The 22100-nt window shown below is 46.6% G+C and overlaps 1 protein-coding gene across 1 annotated transcript in view; it reads left to right on the top strand.

Moving 5' to 3' along the window:
• The window catches only part of LOC148533788 (adhesion G protein-coupled receptor F5-like), a 481437-nt gene that overhangs the window by 25026 nt on the left and 434311 nt on the right, over positions 1-22100 (top strand). The window contains exons 4-5 of the mRNA XM_088467202.1: positions 8787-8942; positions 9511-9642. Of these exons, the coding sequence (XP_088323328.1) occupies positions 8787-8942; positions 9511-9642 (288 nt within the window). The remainder of the gene's footprint in view (positions 1-8786; positions 8943-9510; positions 9643-22100) is intronic.

The raw sequence follows: 22100 nt of genomic DNA, 5'->3' as shown, positions 1-22100 counted from the left end.
TGGCAACCTCCCCCAGGCTCCTCCACCCGACTCGGGTACAGAATAAAGTGCAGCTCGATCTCAGGGGACTCAGGAAAGCTGCAGCTTCCATTCTTTACCCCCAGGCTACAGGCACAGAAGGCTGCAATCGGCGGCCTGATAGGATCAGCCACTAGTCTGGGCTGACTGCAGCCCTGACTCCCCTTGGTCTATCCCCTCCTTCCAGCCAGTAGTGATGGGCAATCCTCAGGAATGCCCACACCTTGCTGCAGGCTGCACTATGGCTTACAGTATATGCACTGGGTAAAATAATCATGTCTACAGTATATAATGCTACTCCTATGCCTACAGCATAATATGCAATATTGTTGCAAAGCCCATATGCAGTTCATGTACCCAGGGCAAACAGTGACACTCCCATTGTCGAGTATACAGTACAACTCCATCAGTGTATGGTATATGTGCATGGTATACAGGGCCGTTGAGGGGGGATATGGTGCAATGGAGAGGGCACAGCACAAAGAGGGGACTATGTTCCTTTGGTGGGCAGAGGGGGTGTGGTTGCTGCATCGTGGGAGGCGTGTTTACGGATCCTTTAGCATTTCACCAATGGATATTTATTTTGTACCCTCCCTGTCAGCTGCCGTGATGGTATATAATATGTAGGGTCACCAGCAGCAGGGAGCAGTGATGGGCCGCCACTAGTACTGATTCTGAAAGATTGCGGTATCATATGCACCTCTATATACAGTCAATGGCGAAATACTCCATCATAAGGGCCTCATAGCAAAAACTGGAAACTTAAATCCCAAATGGGCCGTCATCTCTTATGCCCAAACTATATTATATATTATTATTTACTTTTATTTAAAGAAAAGTGTTGTTGACGTGTCAGCTTGCCACAATTATACTTCCTTATACACATCTGTACCCTTCAGAGATACTTGGAGAAAATTCTCTGAGAGATACACATTCTTTTCAGAGGTGTCACCTATCGTGTTTACCTGGAAAAAAAAAAGTCACAACAAGCTAATTCTTCCCATTCTGTTATCAATCTGCATAGTTGTATTTAAATGTACAATTTATAAACTGTATTGACACTGCATAAATGCATATTCAGACCTCCATGTGTTTGCTGCTTAAAGCTACCAGAATCCTCCTTTGGGCAAAAGGTACCTAGATACGTCCGAATGACTAAGACCACATTTCATGGAGCCCGCCGGAGCAATTCTTCAGTCTCCTGAAACTGCATTGATTCTCGGCTCACTGTCACTGCCATCGGCAAAACTCACTTACCAGATCTACGCCAAGGTTCTCGCTCAGTTTTAGTTTATACTAGAGAATTTTGTCAGTGGATGGGAGGCATTCATTGGAACATGGCTGCCAAAAACCATCAGTAAGTTTAAACAAGGAAATTAAGAATGAATTGGACAAAATGGAACCCCACAGGGGTTAGAGGACTGATTCTCACTAAAGATACATACTTAACTGGGCAAGGAATGGAGAGACACAAGTCACAAAGTCTCAAAGCACCTGTACTAGGGTTTCTGCCTTCAAAATGGAAGAACCAGAACCCATGCTCATGCAAGTTGGCCCCTTGTCACATCAGGAACAGACATGTAGAAGAGAACTGTACTGTACTATGTGCCATTTGTGTGTTTGTTCCACCCACTTTCGGACTCAATGTCCTATTTGAAGGGAAACCTCAGGACCTTAGTTCCTTAAAAGGGTGTATTAGGGTCAAGCTTTTGAACACACATCAATCATTTGACTGCAAAAGATGGCATACCACATTGTTACATATCATTGTATTATTTTTTTAAACCCCGTTTTCCCCAGTCTCATCTTGCTGGACTCCGATTCTCTAGGTAATTATATTGATCAGAGTCTCATTGCTTGCTTCAAAGTGCCCATGGTAAATAAGGTGCCTTTAGAAACTATTGACTGACCGTCTATCACCTATGGACCTGTGGTCAAGGAAATAATATGACTAATAGAGGCTGCCCAGGCTCATTGCATAACATGAAAGAACTAACCCTTTATTCTGGTTTCTGCAGAGAATATTGTCTACCTGATACCATTTGAACCACTATTAAAAACCCATGGATGAAGCCATACCTATGGACTTACCTAGACTACAGTACATGGATGTTTTTGATTTGAAAAATAGTCTGTATTGTCCAGACGATTGCACTATAGATTTGGTTCCTGGAGCCTCTATTCCATTTGTCTGTATCTATTCCCTCTGTGAGGTAGCCATCCTTAAAGAATACATTGAGGATCATTTAATGCATAGGTTTATGGTGTCCAAGGCCGCAACTAGCTACGGGCAACTGGTGCTGTCACACATATCTCAGAGGCTCTGTGGGTGGCACTGACGCCGCCCATCGGCCATTGCTTCTGGCTGGCAGGATGCCCGTAATGGCTCCCTCCAGGAGCAACTGGTGGATTGTCCAGAAGGGAACCCTGCACACTATATACGGCCAAATGGGCTTCCTAAGGACGCGCGTTCAGCGCTGCACTTACCTGAGCGTCCGGTAACGCCCCCTTTGTGTGACGATGTGGAGTCACACGCTCAGTGGGCAGGGCCGTCTCTAATGTGCCCAGTTACAGCCCTAATCATGTCAAATAAAGCTTGAGACTTTGACCTTCTGTTGATTATTGGGCCCTGAATGCCATTACAATGCACATCCGGAAACCTCTACCTAACTCCTGAATTCTTCAAAAGATTAAGGTCAGCCTGAGTTTTCCCTAATTAGACCAAAGAGGGGCCTACAATATAATTTACATTGTCCCTGGAATGAATGGAAAACAGATTTTCGGTCCCACACCGGACACTGGGAATATGTTGTGATTCCCTTTGCTTTACCTAATGCCCCTCAAAACTTCCATTTTTTTTTTTTTTTCATACACAATGTATTCCTGGGGCATCCTTGCTCACTTTGTTATTACCTAGTTGGATGGTATTCTACTTTACTCACAACACTCACCTAATCATCAAAGTCATGTTAATATAGTTCTGGAACATCTAAGAACTATTTTATGCAAAATTGGAAAAATGCATTTATGAGGTAAAGAACATAGAATACCTTGTGGTATCTTCACTAGATCTCAGTATGGACCCTTACAAGATTCTAGGGGGTATATTTACCAAAGTGAGAGTTTTTAGAAGTGGAGATATTGCCCATAGCAACCAATCAGATTCTACTTAACAATTAACTAGCACCTTCTAGAAGATAATAGCTGGAATCTGATTGGTTGCAACATCTCTTCTAAAAACTCTCACTTTAATAAATAAACCCCTAGCTATTCAAAATTGGGAACTACCTCAAGATTTTAAAGCAGTGCAATGGTTTTGAGGCTTTTCAAATGACAGTATCTCAGGTGCTCATTTGATCCACAAAACATTGGTATGTACTGAAGTTAGATGAATAATTAGAGTTCACCATACCTGAAAAACCAAGAATAATATATATAAAAAAGATAAAAATTAAAACAAGAACTAACTGAGAGCTACATTACCAATAGAAACAAACATAAGGAAAAAAAATGGGAAGAACAGGTTTCCATTACTGTCAGGACTGTAAAGGCTGCAAAAACAGAAAATTACAGAAGACTAACTACGGATTTCATCTCCAATCAAACAAAGAAACAATGCAAAATAAAAAGATACCTATCCTGTAACACAGAGGGAACCATCTACCTCTTGGAATGTCCATGCGGACATCAGTATAAAGGACAAACAAAAGTAAAAATAAAAATTTGAATTGCTGAGCACATCTACAGTATCAGGATTCAATATCAAGATTAACAACCCACAGCGTCCCTCAACATTTCTCAGAAGCCCACAATAGGGACCCTTAAGGTCTAAAATTTGTAGCAATTGAATAAAACAACAACACCAAATTGGAGAGAGTGAAATATAACCACTAACTTCAAGAAAACATGAGAGAGAAAACAAAAGAGCAAGTGGATCTATATTATGAGAAGTATGAATCCACTTGGACCTTATTGTACAGTAAAGAATGAATACAGTAGGACAATACTCACTCTAGTGGTGTGCGTTGCTGGAGAAACATAGCACTAAATAAAAGAAAGAGAAAAAAAATATATATATAGATGTATTTTTAAATTAATTTTACCCTTTTTACCTTATTACACATTAATAAAAGTTACAACATACTCTACAAACACATCATAACTACTGATTTAAAAATCATATGATTCTTTGGATTTTAATTGAATGTCTGGCTATATGTGATTTTAATATAAAACAAAAAAGTTTTGCCCAAAAAAATGGAGCCTTCGAATGAAAGGGCAGCACAATGCCAGCATCCTTCACAAAGTACACAGATGTACGAAACGCGTAGGGTGCTGTCAGACTAACACGATGGACCCCCTGACTCATGGCATCAACATCACCCAGTCACTTCCAGTGTAGTGTGGGATCCAGCAACTGGAGCCAATAGCAGGACCCACCGGCACAAGAAGAAGCCACAGAGGTCAAGAGGGAAGCATTTGGGTAAAGGTGGGCTAGTTAGCCTCACCAAGCCTGCATTACCTCTTCCCATATATACCTGATTTGCATATTTCTCCCGGTCTCATTTTATAAAAAAAAATGTAAAAGAAACTGGTGCAGGTAAAGTCAGACTGTTGTGGTCATAAGGTCTTGTGTGACTTTAATGAAAGGATAACCAATACTTGGAACTATACAGCTCTGAAAGACTGTTTCTAATAAATGATTTGTGTTCATCATTTTATCAATTGCATGTGTTAATAAAATACATGTAGTGCTAAACATCCATTTGCAAAGTGAACTCCTGCGTAACTCTCTCCAACAAAAAGTCTTTCCTCTAAACTCCAAACCCTTAGGCGTTCTCTGAGAACTCACCTCTTTAGGCAAACTAATGAGATTCCTGAACCACTTACATAAACGGTTATACCCAATTACCTCTCCCTTCACAGTTCACACAATAGTTACATGTGTTCTCTTTCTACACTCACACAACTCACTGACCCAAGGCCAAGGCTGGGAACATTTGACCCTTGCAACCTGGTGGTACCAATATGCAAAATGCAGCACTTATCTTCATATATCAAACGCCTCTTTCCCTTTGCCATGACTGCTATTTTGTACCTAATGGAATGGGTCATGTTGGAGGGTCTGACACCATAGTCGGTGTACAAACTTTTGCTGTGCTGATACTGATCGGGCAGCACCCGCCGTGACCTTACAATCGCGCCAACTAAATACGGTGTACACCGCAACACAGCAGCTTAAAGCCTGGACATATTATCCGAGGGAAGGGAAATTAACTAACCTCCTGAGGTCCCGTACGAAGTAGCGGTAAGCAGCACCTGTACAGCGCTACTCAGCCCTAATTGTGTGTGACGGTCTCTCCCACATTTATTGTGAGATTACGCCATGCATGGAGGACATACACCAATACTGTCAGTAAACATTATCCTATGAATTACAGGCTGACAGTTATGCCTGACTGGAATGACGCAGCGGGTGATTAAACCTGTTTAAAACATATTCACTATCCAAAGTGTTTATTAACAGACGGCTACTTGTTTGCCAGCCTCAGGACTGACTAATTGAAGTTCTTTTGTTGCCATCGAATTGAGACATTTCAGATGGTTTGTTACCATTCACGCTAAGAATTTTTTCATCTTGCTACTAACATACTGCCGCAAGGTAGAGAAAAGATAAAGTGCAGGAATCCATACACCTTGAGAAATTCATAATTGCCATTTATAATATAAATTAGGTGCATACATCAAACCCTTTTTAAAAGGAATGTTTACGGCACCAGGTGTTTGAGGCTGTGCATATCAATTTAGAATTACTAATTTATGGTAGAGTACAGATATGTTTTGTTTTTAATCACTTTCCATATGAATGGGAGAACCAGTGAATTAATTATACATGTGTAGTTACTGTACTTATAATATGAAACCAAATGTTTTTGATTGTTTTTTACTGTGTTTAATTGATTGTGCCAATTATTTTATGCCTATATTGGATATTGTGATCTATTGAATATTTATTAATGTTTATATTTTTATTTTTATAAAAAATATTTTTTATTCCATGCCCAATATTATGATTATTATAATGTGACAATATACATGGTTAGTGCTATTTCTTTTTGAGTGTTTCTTCTGTTGAGATTATTGTAGATAAAGCCCAGCTCTTTATCTGTTAGTAGCAGCAACCGTATTGAGTTGTCAGAATTTTTTAGGATCACACTTGTTTCTCTTCACTGTAGAGAGCTGTGAGAGTTTAAAGTCACGCTAGCGCCATTGTGAAGTTTGCCCTCTGTGTGTTTCCTTTAGACTGTAAGCTTGCAAGCAGGGCCCTCCTACCTCTCTCTCATTGTTATCACGCAGTCTTGTTTCATTGCTGTTTTGTTCCAATTGTAAAGTGCAACAGAATATGCTGGCACTATATACATATATGTTAATAGGATTGGGTACAGGATGCTGGTGCTCAGGATCCCGGTGGACAGAATCCCGATACCGGCATCCTGTCAGGGTTAGTATACCGACACCTGTCGATTAGTATCTTAACCATCCCCTACTATTCCTTTCCCACTGCCTAAACTTAACCCTCCTCCCCTAGTGCCTAAACCTGACCTCCCTCCCAACACCCTAAACCTAACCTTCCCCTCTAAGTATCTAACCCTAGTACTTACCATCTGGATACCGGTGCCAGCATTTTAAGTGCCAACATCCCGCACTCAGTATGACTAGGCAAAGAAATAAGGTAGGTGTGTGGTTGAGAGTAAGCTTTGATCTGACACATGATAAGATAAAGAAAAAGTAAATGATAGACACTGGTGCAAAGACTCCATACCCACATTGTCTAATATAGGGACTGTGATGTGCTTAGCACCAATGATGACATAAAGGCACATTTAGAATGTGTGGTAACCCGGGTGTTGGTGTGGGCACAGATAAGTTAGGTGTAGATGGTACCTTACAGCTGAGACAACAGCTCCAGCATATCTTCCTTCTTCTCTGGCAATGACTCCACAAGCTTATCAACCTCAGGCTGTAGCAGACAGGCTAGCCCCACACACAGGGTAACATGACATAATTTGACAGCCTTGGTAATGACTCCACAAGCTTATCCACCTCATGCTGTAGCAGAGAGGCTAGTCCCACACACACAGTAACATTACATAATGTGACAGCCTTTTTAAATAGAATAATCAAGTAGATTTATTAAAGAGGGTTTAAGAAGATTTGAGTTCAGGGCAGGTCACTGCATGAAGACATTAATGGTCACCATACTTATGACAGGCAATTTGGCAAAAATGTAATATGAAAAGTGTAAGACAGTAGTTTTCAATACGGTAGTAAATAGGAAATGGGCAATAACTCTGGTAAATAGTGAAAAAGGCTTCTTTAAATTAACTGCTGCATTACCTCATTTGGCTATAAATAGGGGAAATTCAGTTTCTTAATTACTTCAGTACAGTGAGGTGCGGTGAGGTCAATGGCTTTGGAGGCACATGGAGATGGGTCTGAGTGTTGGGAGCCTGTCTCACCCCCTACTCACTGTAACTCTCCCCTGACTACACTAAGCTTCAGTGTCCATTAATTCTCCCTGCATCACTGTGTCTTCTCTTGCTGCTGCTGACTGAGCTCTGATCTCTAGACACTGCAGTGCACTTCCTGGTCACATGACACATTCAAGGTGTTCATCAGTGCTCAAGACATGCCCCCCCATACTCAGAGGCATGTCTCTATTAGCCCTCTTTCTGTGCAGCTTACTGCCTGTGGTGTGGCCTGCCTCCAGCTCTGCAAGCAGTGTCTCACATTACAGAAGCGAGGCTGAGCTCTTGCTGCCTCATCTCTTGCTCCTTGCAGTCCCAGGGAGCTCCACAAAGCTGGTGATTGTTAACTATAGTAATGATTACAATAAACATAGAAGATGTTTATAAATTATAAATATCTTCTTTGTATTATTCTAATCATTTTTAAATCAAATCTCAGGAGTATGACAGGGGAGGCTCTGTCTCCCCTGCCTACCCTGACTGCACATCCCTGCTTCAATACACTGGATTCTAAACACACAATAACCTTAACAAAACACATGTATAATGAAATAGCAATACAGATCATTACTCAGCAGACTAGCAAAACCCCAGACTGATCAGTCATTTGCTTTAAAGTGAACACAAAGTTCAGTCGTTAAAGTAATCTCTTGCTAAATGTTCACTGTCCTATAAAATGCATGTACTTGTAATCCACAATAAGCACACGTGCAGTACTAAGATAAGCATCTAATGCTGGTATTTCTTGATTCCAGATAATAGCTTTGACTTTCCAGTGAAAAAGCACAATTAACACAGTTCCACTTTCAGTAGCACAATTAAATTCATCACCTAATAGTATCAATATCTCAATCCAGAGTTCACTTTAATCATCTTAGTAAAATTAAAACTGCTTCCTCTCTTCATAATAATAGACTCAGTCACTGGTTATACAGTATAGTATCTCAAGCATGATATATACCAAAATGTCATCATGTTCATATGTCTAGCACAGAATCTTGTAAGTACTCAGCACTTTCAATATGCTTTTAATAGGCTTTCTGTGTACTTTTAATATTCTTCCAGTATCTTCTCATTATGCTTTTAATATGCTTGCAATAGGGACATCTCCCTTTAACAGCTGTAACGCGCACAGCCTCTCTCTGACTAACATCGGAGAAGTAAATCACATTTACCTGTACAGTTACAAGGTGTGCACCGTGTTTGAATTATATCTTTTTTGGTTTCTTGCAATTACAGCCAGTGATACCCCGTCATCCTATAAGGCCGTTATTGAAATAAGCTTCCCAGACCCCAGCTTGGAGGCTGAAATCAGAAGTTTTCTGCAGAACATAAGCCTGTACCAGCCACTGATAAATGACTCAACGATAATATCCAGTGTTGACTTTTTACCAGGTAAGTCCATCAGTGGGGGGGATATATGGCGGTGTCCTACAATTCTGTTTTTTTATTGGGTTGGTTAATTGGTTTAATCTAGGCTATTATTGACACCAAGACTTTGTGGTGGAGACAGACATTATGCCCACAATTAGGAGGCATTGATGTATTTCTCCTACAGAAAGATGGGCACAGATCAAGTTAATTATGTGACGCATGATGGTTTAGAGTCCCACAATGGGTTAAAGTGGGAATTAATCGGGTAATTAGAAGTTATGTAGGGTCAGACGGCAGGTGGAGGTAGCTTGGGATGTATGTTGGGGTTTATATATAGAATATATAGAAGTGGGGGCTCAAGTGAAGGTATTTTCTACATTTCTGCAATGAGTAAATCCAAGATGAGAATAATGTTTTAATAAATGCTAGTCATAAATTTAGGTGTGAAACATGTGTGCGGGGCCTTTTATTACACCTGTGCGCATTTATATCCACCTTAGAAAAAATACATTTACACACTGTACCCATTTGTACTTTGTAATCATATTAATATATCACTTATATCGCTTTCTCATTCACGCTATTTAAGCCTGCAGTATAAATGGGACCACCGCTACATGCAGTTGTGGGAAGGACTTTGACTGTATTGGAACACCAGGACCGTGTAATGACACTGACTGCATATGTGTCACCAGCCTTCCGCTGCGAGAATACTGCAAACGTAAGGCGAGCAACAATGCTTCCATCAACTTACTTTTACTGTCGGTTGAAATGGATGATCACAAACGTGCACGTCTACTGTATGTCAGCATTACTAAATCCCTGTCCTTGCTGTTTGATGTGTTTTGTATCCTTTATATTATTGGGGGTCAATTTCAATGCATAACATTGAGAGAAGCCAGCTTTGGGAATTACATGCTATTAACATGTATTTACAGGCTTGCCTACCCCCGATTTGGTCGAGAGCCTCCCAAATATCAGTTGCAGCTCCCTATCCTCCGGAAAGGCAGGCAAGCCTCCCGGCTGCCGCTTGATTCCCCCCCCCCGCTACCTCATAGAAACTCCCGCGGCTGGGGGGGCCAGTCATTGTGGCCCCAACCCCTGCTTCACAATGCCAATATTTTCGGCATTGTAAAGAGGGGGCGGAGCCACGATGACGCTATTGCATGGCTCCGCCCCCAATGCGTCGTCAATTCCCGGCCACGCCCCCCGCTGCACGCAGGCATTCTGCTCCGCAAGTATGATGTAGCGATGGCAAATTTGGTTATGACAGTGGTTGCTTTATAGGCATGCTCAGAATATGGATGGGGAAATGCTTGGGTCAGTTTGGATGATATGCGTTGCCAGATACAGTATGTGCATCGTTGTACCTGATGCAGTTTACATCACTGGTGGCCAAGCTGTGTGCTGAGGAGACATCTGTTATTGGCATATATGGCGGTCGCAGATGGACTCTGGGGGATTGTCCAGGAGCCATGAGAGTTATAAAACCTGTCACATTGCAGTAGGGATACCCCTCAGTGCAATGTCATCAGCATCCAAAAGTAGCTGATATGTCAGTTACTGTGAGATCCAGGTTACACTTAATCATTCAGTACCTACAGCTCTGAAGACCTGAGACAGGCTTACACTCAGGGCCGGATTGAGGGTCACATGGGCCTGGAGCTTAAAATGATCAGGGGCCTATTATGAGAAGCCGAGGAGGTGTTACCATTACTGTGTGGGTGTGGCCAGTGCCATGTGGGTGTGTACACACCCTACACTATAAGCCCAAATGTCTCCCAAATATGTAAAAGAAAAAAAAAAAGCTTCATTTTGTGAGGGAACTAGAAATTTTTTTTACTACTTATGATTTATGGCTGACCTTGTGGACAGCAGATGGACAGTCAACATCATGCTGTCATGATGATGGGCCTATTTTTATGTGAAGCCTGGAGCTGTAGCTCCATCCGCCCCATTGTTAATCTGGCCCTGCTTACACTGGATAGTTATTTTAAAATATCACATTTGTAAATAGGCTTCCCCACGCACAGCCATACTGATGAGTTAATGGGCTCCCGACAAAATGCAATTCTAGTAAATGTGATAGGGAATATAGACTGCAAGCTCCACTATGTATATGTAAACAGGGCCGGCGCTACCACTAGGCAAGCTTAGGCAGCTACCTATGGGCGCTGGCCACTAGGGGGCGCTTCTGAGTTCGCCTAACTACAGAGGGTGCGCAGGGTGTGGTTGCTATGGGGCCCAACGATTGCACCCCCTGCACCCTCCATTTGCCAGCTGCCCGCTGAGATTGTGTTACCAGCGGGCGCCTGGCTCCTTCTCTCCCCCCCCCACTCCTGAGCTCCGGCTTCCGGGTCCCGCAGTGCACTGTGGGAGTGACATCATGACATCACTCCCATATTTCCGAGGAGCAGGCGCCGGGGACGGATGGCAGCAGGCACTGGAGCGGCGTTTAAGGTAAGTTTTTTTTTTTTTGTGTGTAAGTGTGCGCGCTGGGAGCTTACTACAGGGGGCACTAGAGGCCTTACTCCTGGGGGCATCATATGGGAGCACTACAACTGGGGGCACTACAGGGGCCCTTACTACTGGAGGCACTTCAAGGGGCATTACTACTGGGGCACTGCAGAGAGCATTACTATTGGGGTCACTACAAGGGCATTACTGCTGGGGGCACTGCAGGGAGCATTACTACTGGGGGTACTGCAAGGGCATTACTACTGGGGCACTGCATAGAGCATTACTATTGGGGCAATACAAGGGCATTACTACTGGGGCATTGCAGAGAACATTACTATTGGGGCAATACAAGGGCATTACTACTGGGGACACTGCAGGGAGCATTTCTACTGGGGGCACTACAAGGGCATTACTACTGGGGGCACAGCAGGGAGCATTACTACTGGGGGCACTGCAGGGAGCATTACTTTTGGGGGCACTACAAGGGCATTACTACTGGGGGCATTGTGTGGAGCATTACTGGGGGCACTACAAGGGCATTACAACTGGAGGCACTAAAGAGGCCTAAATAGGGGCACTGCAGAGGGAAATCATCCCTTTAATTCGGGTCATGTGAATATTATTAGGGCGCTGTGTATGTGTCTGTGAGCTGGGCGGAGGGTTTGGGGGAAAACAGGGGCGGCAATGTGAACCTTTGCCTAGGGCGCCCTAAAACCTTGCACCGGCTTCTACAGTAACGTACAATACAGTAAAATTCAAAATTTCTTTATTTTAATTTGGTTGCTTATAGTCAGTAAACACGCCATGCTGGGAGTTATAGTACACCCAAGTCATCTTGACAATACCACTATGTGGCATGCTTAAATGGAAGGTAACATTAACTTTGATATGACAGGTTCGGCTTTGCTGAAAACACAACCCACCTGAACCTTGGGGTCCCGAGTAGAACCCAGTCTCAATTCGGGTCTTCTCACCAAGTTTGAAACTCGGATCTAAGATCCGGATCTCGCGTGTTTCGAATTGCATTTAAGTCCCTCCCTCGTGATTTCATGCGCTGTGAGGTGGTCAAAATTACTGGAAACTGCTGGAAATTAATGTTGATGATGATAATACTATAGGAACAAACACAGGTCCAAGTCACATGACTTTTGCTGCTTTCTTAAGGAAATCCAGATTCAAAACCAAACATAAAACACTTGAGGTTTTGTTTTGCCAAAACAAACACAACACGATGATGAATTAAAACCAAAACACGGGGTCCGCGCACATCTCAACTTTGCATGTGCGCAACCTGTATGCTGAGATCCAAATTTTTTTTCTTTTAAAACGTTCAATCTAATCCAGATATTTGTTTTTCCTTTTGTATTGCAAATGATCATAGCCTTGAGGAGCACTGACTGCATTCCTTGGCATTATCAGACTGTATATTACTCATCATCAGTCTCATTTCTTGCATAGTTTCACTTCAAGCGCAATTCACATGCCTGTAGGTCTGCTCCACCCTTAAGAAGTATGATGTATTACAGCATTGTTGAAGTGTTTGCCTGTACATCTTGAGAATGGGCCTGCAATCAGGGGGAAGAGGCCAGACTCTCCGATGGCTGACGGAGATTTCATGGACTCTTTTGTGCGACTGCGGCGGCCGGCTTGCGTGACCACATGGTCACTCGGAACACGATGGTGACTCGGAACACCAAAGTTCGAGCGTGTTCGGTTTTCAGCAAAACTGAAACCGCTCATCTCTGACCATAAACAACTGAATTCAAATAAAGAAATATGTTTAACCATGCATATTTAGCCAGCTGAAGGGATCGCAGATGGTCCAATCATGCGTCCTTGCAGTGGGCGTGTAAAAATATGCAAATGTGGCGACCACCAGGATTTGTATTGAGACACCCACCAGCGTCTTCTTAAATCTAAGTGGCTGTGTACAAAAGTGGAGCATCGGTCAAACATTCTTCGATAATCGGCTGTTATGAATCTTGTATTAGATTCACCACTGAGTAGCAATAGTGCTGAGGATTATGTAATTATGAGGTACTCCTTAAGGATGAAGTCCAGCAACAGCCTTGGGGGCTGGTGATGCTTGGCTTGATGCGGCCTTGGACGAGTAGCAGCCTTGAGGGCTGGTAGAACTTGATAAGGTGTGGCTTTGGGCCGTGTAGCAGCCTTGAGGGCTGGTAGTGCTTGGCAAGGTGCAGCCTTTGGGCTGTGAAGCAGCCTTTAGGGCTGGTAGAACTTGACAAGGTGCGGCCGCTATGTAGCAGACTTGAGGGCTGGTAGTGCATGGCAAGGTGCAGCCTTTGGGCTGTGTAGCAGCCTTGAGGGCTGATAGTGCTTGGCAAGGTGCAGCCTTTGGGCCGTAGAGCAGCCTTTGGGGCTGGTAGCACTTCTTGACAAGATGCGGTCTTTGGGCCGTGTAACAGGACACAGTTGAGTTGGCAAAAAGACGCAGAAATGCGACTTTAGCTGACGAGATGACATAAGTAGCAGGTGGCACTGGAGTGTGACTTGCGCCCCGGAAATGACACAAGCGGAAGTGCACTAAATTGTGAGGGCAGGAAACGCTGGATTGTGGCCTGTGCCGCCTGGATGACACAAGCGGCAGGAGACACTGGATTATGACCTGTGCCGCTGAGATGACACAAGCAGCAGGATATGGCCTGTGCTGCTGAGATGACACATGCAGCAGGACGCTGGAATGCACAGGCAGGAGATGCTGGATTGTGGCCTGTGCCACCAGGATGACACAAACGGCAGGAGACACAATGGGGTGCGGCTTGTTCCGTCGAGATGACACAAGCGGCATTACACTGGATTGTGGCCTTAGCCGCCGGGATGACACAAGCGGCAGGAGACACTCGAGACAGGCTGAGGTACAAGACACTCGACTTGACAGGATGCAAACACCAGAACTAGAAACACGTGAAAGCTATCACCAGCATCCGAGCAACGCATCAACAGGAAAGAAATAGAAGGAGTAACCGATACGAACCCAGCAGAGATGATGAATGGCTAGAGGGAATATTATCATAAATTGACAGTACGTCGACCCTGTCTTCCAGCAACAGGCCTAAGGGAACTGTCTGGAGCACCGTTATCCAACAAGACACGGCAGCAGTGGCGGCTTGTGACACTGGCCATCTGAGTAACCCAATGATCACACAGTATGGCCGCGGGAACTGAGATTCCGAGAGCATAAGGGATCACAGACACAGGCTGGCCGTGATATGCCTGCGTCCGAGCCGTCCCCAGGATGTCCCTCTGTCCACTTCAGAACTTCTTCTACCTTAAGAAGGCATCTGTTCCTGCAAGCAAACTCCAAAAAATATTCAGTGCACCTACTCCATACATCCATATGTGTAAATTCTGCTCCTTCGCAAATGAGGCCATATTACCAATCAGGGGTCATAAGTTGTATTTGTTATGCAGAGAGGCAAATCATTCTCGCAAAGGACACATAAAAACTGGATCAGTTTAGTTGAGCAACATAAATGCCATACAGTTATTAATACATTGTCTAGATCAGGGGTCAGAGAACTTTTTTACCTTTTACCCCAAAATATATTTAGATACGCTGACGTAACCCCCTTGATTTGAAAGGAAGGAAATCCTATAGTAGTGCCCCCATATAATGCCCCTGTAGTAGTGCCCCCATAGTTATGCCCCTGTAGCAGTGCCCGAATAGTTATGCCCCTGTAGCAGTGCCCCCATAGTTAAGCCCCTGTAACAGTGCCCCCATAGTTATGCCCCTGTAACAGTGCCCTCATAGTTATGCCCCTGTAGTAGAGCCCTCATACTTATGCCCCTGTAGCAGTTCCCCCATAGTTATGCCCCTGTAGTAGTGCCCCCATAGTTATGCCCCTGTAGCAGTGCCCCCATAGTTATGCCCCTTTAGCAGTGCCCTCATAGTTATGCCCCTGTAGCAGTTCCCCAACAGTTATGCCCCTGTAGCAGAGCCCCCATATAATGCCCCTGTAGCAGTGCCCCCATAGTTATGACCCTGTAACAGAGCCCCCATAATTATGCCCCTGTAGTAGTACCCCCATAGTTATGCCCCTTTAGCAGTGCCCCCATAGTTATGCCCCTGTAGCAGTGCCCCCATAAAATGCCCTGTAATAGTGCCCCCATAGTTATGCCCATGTAGTAGTGCCCTCATAGTTATGCCCCTGTAGCAGTGCCTCCATATAATGACCCTATAGCAATGCCCCCATAGTTATGCCCCTGCAGCAGTGTCCCCATAGTTATGCCCCTGTAGCAGTGCCCCCATAGTTATGCCCCTGTAACTGTGCCCCCATAGCTATGCCCCTGTAGCAGTGCCCTCATAGTTATGCCCCTGTAGCAGTGCCCCCATAGTTATGCCCCTGTAGCAGTGCCCCCATAGTTATGCCCCTGTAACAGTGCCCCCATAGTTATGCCACGGTAGTAGTTCCCTCATAGTTATGCCCCTGTAGCAGTGCCCCCATAGTTATGCCACTTTAGCAGTGCCCCCATAAAATGCCCCTGTAGCAGTGCCCCCATAGTTATGCCCCGTAGCAGTGCCCCCATAGTTATGCCAGTGTAGCAGTGCCCCCATAGTTATGCCATTGTAGCAGTGCCCCCATAGTTGTGCCCCTGTAGCAGTGCCCCCATATAATTCTCCTGTAACAGTGCCCCATAGTTATGCCCCTGTAATAGTGCCCCCATATTATGCCCCTGTAGCAGTACCCCATATAATGCCCCTGTAGTGGTGCCCCCATAGTTATGCCCCTGTAGCAGTGCCCTCATAGTTATGCCCCTATAGCAGATCCCCCATAGTTATGCCCCTGTAGCAGTGCCCCCATAGTTATGCCCCTGTAGCAATGTCCTCATCATTATGCTCCTGTAGCAGTGCCCTCATCCTTATGCCCCTGTAGCAGTGCCCCCATCATTATGCCCCTGTAGCAGTGCCCCCATAGTTATGCCCCTGTAGTAGTGCCCCCATAGTTATGCCCCTGTAGCAGTGCCCCCATAGTTATGCCCCGTAGCAGTTCCCCCATAGTTATGCACCTGTAGCAGTGCCCCCAAAGTTATGCCCCTGTAGTAGTGCCACCCTAGTTATGCCCCTGTAGCAGTGCCCCCATATAATGCTCCTGTAACAGTGCCCCATAGTTATTCCCATGTAACAGTGCCAATATAATGCCACTATAGCAGTACCCCCATATAATGCCCCTGTAGTAGTGCCCCCATAGTTATGCCCCTGTAGCAGTGCCCCCATAGCTATGCCCCTGTAGCAGTGCTCCCATAGTTATGCCCCTGTAGCAGTTCCCCCAAAGTTATGCCTCTGTAGCGTTGCCCTCTTAGTTATGCCCCTGTAGTAGCTCCCTCATAGTTATGCCCCTGTTGCAGTTCCCCCATAGTTATGCCCCTGTAGCAGTACCCCCATAGTTATGCCCCTGTAGCAGTGCCCCCATAGTTATGCCCCTGTAGCGTTGCCCTCTTAGTTATGCCCCTGTAGTAGTTCCCTCATAGTTATGCCCCTGTTGCAGTTCCCCCATAGTTATGCCCCTGTAGCAGTGCCCCCATATAATGCCCCTGTAGCAATGCCCCCAATTTTATGCCCCTGTAGCAGTGCCCTCATCGTTATGCCCCTGTAGCAGTGCCCTCATCGTTATGCACCGGTAGCAGTGCCCCTATAGTTATGCCTCTGTAGCAGTGCCCTCAGTTATGCCCCTGTAGCAGTGCCCCCATAGTTATGCCCCTGTAGCAGTGCCCCCATAGTTATGCCCCTGTTGCAGTGCCCCCAAAGTTATGCCCCTGTAGCAGTGCGCTCAGAGTTATGCCCCTGTAGCAGTGCCCCCATAGTTATGCCCCTGTAGCAGTTCCCCCATATAATGCTCCTGTAACAGTGCCCCATAGTTGTTCCCCTGCAACAGTGCTCCCATATAATGCCCCTGTAGTAGTACCCCATATAATGCCCCTGTAGCAGTGCCCCCATTGTTATACCCCATGTAGCAGTGCCCCCATAGTTATGCCCCTGTAGCAGTGCTCTCATAGTTATGCCCCTGTAGCAGTTCCCCCATAGTTATGCCCCTGTAGCAGTGCCCCCATAGTTATGCCCCTGTAACAGTGCCCCCATATAATGCCCCTGTAGCAGTGCCCCCATAGTTTTTCCCCTGTAACAGTGCCCCATAGTTATGCCCCTGTAGTAGTGCCCCCATACTTATGCCCCTTTAACAGTTGTCCCATAGTTATGCCCCTGTAACAGTGCCCCCATATAATGCCCCTGTAATAGTGCCCCCATAGTTATGCCCCTGTAGCATTGCCCCCATATAATGCTCCTGTAGCTGTGCTCCCATAGTTATGCCCCTGTAGCAGTGCCTCCATAGTTATGCCCCTGTAACAGTGTCCCCATAGTTATGCCCCTGTAGCAGTGCCCCCATAGTTATGCCCCTGTAGCAGTGCCCCCATAGTTATGCCCCTGTAACAGTGCCCCCATAGTTATGCCCCTGTAGTAGTTCCCTCATAGTTATGCCCCTGTAGCAGTGACCCCACAGTTATGCCCCTGTAGCAGTGCCCCCATATAATGCCCCTGTAGCAGTGCCCGTATAGTTATGCCCCTGTAGCAGTGACACCATAGTTATGCCCCTGTAGCAGAGCCCCCATAGGTATGCCACAGTAGCAGTGCCCCCATAGTTATGCCCCTGTAGCAGTGCCCCCATAGTTATGCCCCTGTAGCAGTGCCCCCATAGTTATGCTCCTGTAACAGTGCCCCCATAGTTATGTCCCTGTAGCAGTGCCCCCATCTAATGCCCCTGTAGCAGTGCCCCCATATTTATGTCCCTGTAGCAGTGCCCCCATAGTTATGCCCCTGTAACAGTGTCCCCATAGTTATGCCCCTGTAGTAGTGCCCTCATAGTTATGCCCCTGTAGCAGTTCCCCCATAGTTATGCCCCTCTAGCAGTGCCCCCATAGTTATGCCACTGTAGCAGTGCCCCCATAGTTATTCCCCTTTAGCATTGCCCCCATAGTTATGCCCCTGTAGCAGTGCCCCCATAGTTATGCCCCTCTAGCAGTGCCCCCATCTAATGCCCCTGTAGTTGTGCCCCCATTGGTTATGCCCCTGTAGCAGTGCCCCCATAGTTATGCCCCTGTAACATTGTCCCCATAGTTATGCCCCTGTAGCAGTGCCCCCATAGTTATGCCCCTGTAACAGTGTCCCCATATAATGCCCCTGTAGCATTGCCCTCATAGCTATGCCCCTGTAGCAGTGCCCCCATAGTTATGCCCCTGTAGCATTGCCCCCATAGTTATGCCCCTGTAGCAGTGCCCCCATAGTTATGCCACTGTAGCAGTGCCCCAATAGTTATGCCCCTATAACAGTGCCCCAACAGTTATGCCCCTGTAGCAGTGCCCCCATAGTTATGCCCCTGTAGCAGTGTCCCCATAGTTATGCCTCTGTAGCAGTGCACCCATAGTTATGTCCCTGTAGCAGTGCCCCCATAGTTATGCCTCTGCAGCAGTGCCCCCATAGTTATGCCTCTGCAGCAGTGCCCCCATAGATATGCCCCTGTAGCAGTGCCCCCATATAATGCCCCTGTAGAAGAGCCCCCATAGTTATGCCCCTGTAGCAGTGCCCCCATAGTTATTCCCCAATAGCAGAGCCCCCATAGTTATGCCTCTGTAGCAGTGCCCCCATAGTTATGCCCCTGTAGCAGTGCCCCATAGTTTTGCCCCTGTAAAAGTTCCCTCATAGTTATGCCTCTGCAGCAGTGCCCCCATACTTATGCCCCTGTAGCAGTGCCCCCATAGTTATGCCCCTGTAGCAGTGCCCCCATAGTTATGCCCCTGTAGCAGGGCCCCCAAAATTATGCCCGTGTATCAGTGCCCCCATAGTTATGCCCCTGTAGCAGTGCCCCCATAGTTATGCTCCTGTAGCAGTGCCCCCATAGTTATGCCACTGTAGCTGTGCCCCCATAGTTATGCCCCTGTAGCAGTGCCCCCATAGTCAGGGGCGTATTGGGCCACCGGGAAAGCGGGAAAGTTCCCGCTGGGCCGGCCCCTTGAACCCCTCTGCTGCGCTGGCCGACACTGCCTTCCGGCTGCTGTGCTTCCAGGAACGCAAACCGGAGGCTCCCAGCTACATCACTGTGCTGTGCAGTGTCCTACTCTCCCTCAATATAAATCCCCTTTTTGCTCAGCCCTAGCCGCCCGCCGTCAGCCCCCTCAGCCTTAGCTGTCCGCCGTCAGCCTCCTCAGCAGCCCGCCGTCAGCCCCCTCAGCCTTAGCTGTCCACTGTCAGCCTGCTCAGCTGCCCGCCGTCAGAGCCCCTCAGCCTTAGCTGTCCACCGTCAGCCTCCTCAGCAGCCCGCCGTCAGCCCCCTCAGCCTTAGCTGTCCACTGTCAGCCTGCTCAGCTGCCCGCCGTCAGAGCCCTCAGCCGTCCGCCGTCAGAGCCCTCAGCCGCCCGCCGTTAGAGCCCTCAGCCTCAGCCGCCCGCCGCCAGCCTCATCAGCCATCAGCTCCCCTGTCTTAATGAAATGATTAAGCTGACTGTGTACAGTAGGACCTGGAGGAGCAGGACGTCACGTGGGTTACAGGAGCTATCTACTCATGTGCACACTGTCTGCTGTCAGCGTGAGAGGTAGGACCCATGCGGATAGATGGTGAGCCTGGCCCGGAGTGAAGGTAATTCGTGTTCAACTTTCTAGTTTACAACCCATCCTGCGCACTTATTCCCACCACTGCTCCCACCCTGCTCCTCACTACTATCCCCATCTTGCCCCTGCTGACCACTTTTACTTCCATCCTGCCCCGAACTACTTCTACTCCCACCCTGCCCCCTGCTCCACACTACCACTCCAACCCTGCCCCCTGCTCCACACAACTACTTCCTCCCTGCCCCCTGCTCCACACTACTACTCTCATCCTGCCCCAGCTTTCCACTATTACATCCCATCCCTACTATTATTCTCAGCCTGCCCCCTGCTCTGCACTACTACTATTCCAAGCCTGCCCCACATTACTACTACTCCCATGCTGCCCCCACTCCTATTCCCATCCTGCCCTTGATCTGCACTACAACTACTCCCATCCAACCACCTCCTTCCCACTATTACTACTCCCGTCCTGCCCTTGCAACCCGCTACTTCTGCATTCTGACCCCAGCAGTGGCAGAGTGTATGGAGCTCATGCTCCAGGAGCTGGCTTCGGTGGTGGCGATTGACTAACCAGACTTCCCCATGGCCTCACAATGCAGTACCCACCCTAACTACCATCCCTGCCTCTGGAACATACCAGTAACCCACCCTACCCCCAGGCCTCCGGATTTTACCCTACTCCCTGGCCCCGTAGATATACAATATCCCCCCAGGCCAGGGACATACACTACCCACCATACCTCCTGGCTACAGGGACGTACACTGCTCACCCTATTTTTTTCTTGTGGAGGCCAATTTGTTTTAATTTTTTTCCTGCTGGGGTCAATGTTTTTTTTTTATTTTTAATCTGTGGGGGCCAATGTGTGTTATGTTTTCTCGTGGGGGCTAATGTGTATTTTGTTTTTCTTGTGGGGGATAATGTGTATTTTGTTTTTTTTACCTGCCCGGGGGGTGTCAGTCTGTCTTATTGCTTTCTGTAGGTGCCATGTGTTTTTTTTTTCCTGTCGAGTGTCAGTGTGTTTTATTGTTTGCTGCAGGGGTTCAGTGTGTTTTATTGTTTTCTTTTAGGGGCCAGTGTGTTTTATTGCTTGCTGTAGGGGGGTCAGTGTGTTTCTTTTCTCCTGTGGGTGTCAATGTGTTTTATTATTTTTCCTGTGGGGGCCAATGTTTTTTTTTTTTTTTTTAGTGCATTGCTCTTCCTCGGCGCATGCGTCTGAGTTTCACTGCGCATGCGTCTAGATGATGTTCGTACAGAGTTGCAGTACGGATTCAGATGCATGCACCAAGTGTATTAGAAATGTTTTGGGGGCTCCTGGGCAGTTACAGGGGGTTGGCTATAGAGACGCTGTATTACTCACATTGGAGGCCATACACAGACTGATGATCTGCATATAGCATAGGGCTGGTGAAAGTTTAAATGGCACGACCAACGGTGGCGTCTAAAGATGCTCAAAGCATAATTGCAGTATCTGTAGACACTGACAATGGGTGTCTTAGTCCTTGCATGTGCAAAAGCACTTATGTACACCAGGGAAGGGCATTGTAGCGTAATTAGCATAGAGTTGCAGACCCAACTCCAAAAAACATAAGTAAGCCAGCAACTGTGTCCAACATAACAAATCAGGCCATATGAGGAGAGGTCCTGCCCCCTCGACAGACGCCACCCCCTCAAAAGACCCCGACCCCATTAGGGCTGCTTCCATAAATTTCCCGGGCTGGTTTTTTATCCCAATCCGTCCCTGCCCATAGTTATGCCCCTGTAGCAATGCCCTCATCGTTATGCCCCTGTAGCAATGCCCTCATTGTTATGTCCCTGTAGCAGTGCCCCCATAATTATGTCCCCATAGTTATGCCCCTGTAGCAGTGCCCTCAGTTATGCCCCTGTAGCAGTGCCCTCAGTTATGCCCCTGTAGCAATGCCCCCATAGTTATGCCCCTGAAGCAGTGCCCCCATAGTTATGCACCTGTAGCAGTGCCCCCAATGTTATGCCCCTGTAGTAGTGCCCTCAGAGTAATGCCCCTGTAGCAGTGCCCCCATATTAATGCCCCTCTAGCAGTGCCCCCATATAATGCTCCTGTAACAGTGCCCCATAGTTATTCCCC

This window comes from Taudactylus pleione, unplaced genomic scaffold (assembly GCF_031769625.1).
Source record: "Taudactylus pleione unplaced genomic scaffold, aTauple2 ptg000070l, whole genome shotgun sequence".
In the NCBI taxonomy this organism is placed as follows: Eukaryota; Metazoa; Chordata; class Amphibia; order Anura; family Myobatrachidae; genus Taudactylus; species Taudactylus pleione.
Note: the sequence above shows the minus strand (reverse complement) of the source record. Positions and strands in the feature narration are given on the sequence as shown.